This window comes from Mesitornis unicolor, unplaced genomic scaffold, assembly GCF_000695765.1.
Source record: "Mesitornis unicolor isolate BGI_N332 unplaced genomic scaffold, ASM69576v1 scaffold36144, whole genome shotgun sequence".
NCBI lineage: Eukaryota > Metazoa > Chordata > Aves > Mesitornithiformes > Mesitornithidae > Mesitornis > Mesitornis unicolor.
The window spans coordinates 1-1,032 of record NW_010178652.1 but is presented as its reverse complement, the minus strand read 5'-3'; the positions used below and the strand labels follow the sequence as shown (position 1 = coordinate 1,032).

Sequence of the window (1,032 nt, the reverse complement as noted above, 5' to 3'; positions counted from 1 at the left end):
GGTGTCCCCCTGCCCGAGTGACACCCGGCGTGGCTCAGTCCCAAGGAGTTCGTGTGGGAGAAGGAAGGAAGCCTCAAGCCCCTGCAGAAAGGCCCCAGCGACGTCCTCCTCATCCGCTCCTTCAACAAGACCCACTTGGGCACCTAATCTGCAGGGCCACTGGCTCCCTGGGCACCGCCGTGGCCACCTACAACCTGTGGATAGAGGGTAGGGAGGGGACCAAAGGGGTGGCTGGGGACAAGGGCTCGTCCTCACCACCCCATTCCACCCCATGCCACAGCCCGGGCGGTCTCGGTGGTGGGGGTCACCCCTGAGGCTGATGCTCCAGACTGGGGGTGGCCCCCTCGCTGCAGTCCCCTTTGAGGGGAGCCTGTCCGGATGCCGTCACCGTGGCAGGAGCAGCCACCTCTTCCTTGCCTCTTCCAGACCTGCAGTGGAAAGCGTTCATCTTTCCCCAAGAGACCAAAGGTTCCCTCGTCCTGGTGAGGGTGAAGCCAGCGCAGCCGCTGCTCAACTTCACCGTCTGCCTGTGCTCCTTCACCGACCTGAGCCACCCCTACAGCCTCTTCTCCTACGCCACCAAGGAGCAGAGCAAGGAGATCCTCCTCCACAAGCACAGACCCGGCGAGTACCACTTCTACGTGGGGGGCGAGTTCCTCACCTTCCACGTCCCCCTGAGCTTCGTGGAGAGCGAGCACGTCTGCGTCAGCTGGGAGTCCACCACCGGCATCGTGGGCTTCTGGTTCAACGGCAAGCCCTGGCCCCGCAAGGGGCTGCAGAAGGGCTACACGGTGGGGGCGAAGGGGGTCATCGTGCTGGGGCAGGAGCAGGAGCAGGAGCAGGAGCAGGGCAGCTTCGGCACCCAGTGGGCCTTCGCGGGGGAGATCTCGTCTGTGTACATGTGGGACGTGGGGATCATCACCAGGCAGGTGCATGAGGCCATGCAAGACCGCTTCGACGACGTCCCCCTCTTCGGCTGGACGAACTTCCCCTACAAGCTTGTGGGCGAGGTGTACCTGAAGCCGTGACGCC

General features: G+C 64.3%; 1 protein-coding gene across 1 annotated transcript in view; it reads left to right on the top strand.

Moving 5' to 3' along the window:
- LOC104539092 (mucosal pentraxin-like) overlaps positions 1-1,028 on the top strand; it is a gene marked incomplete at its 5' end in the record, with an annotated part of 1,252 nt that extends 224 nt beyond the window's left edge. The window contains 2 exons of the mRNA XM_010182532.1: positions 155-207; positions 427-1,028. Coding sequence (XP_010180834.1) covers positions 155-207; positions 427-1,028 — 655 coding nt within the window. The remainder of the gene's footprint in view (positions 1-154; positions 208-426) is intronic.
- Positions 1,029-1,032: the final 4 nt, after the last annotated feature.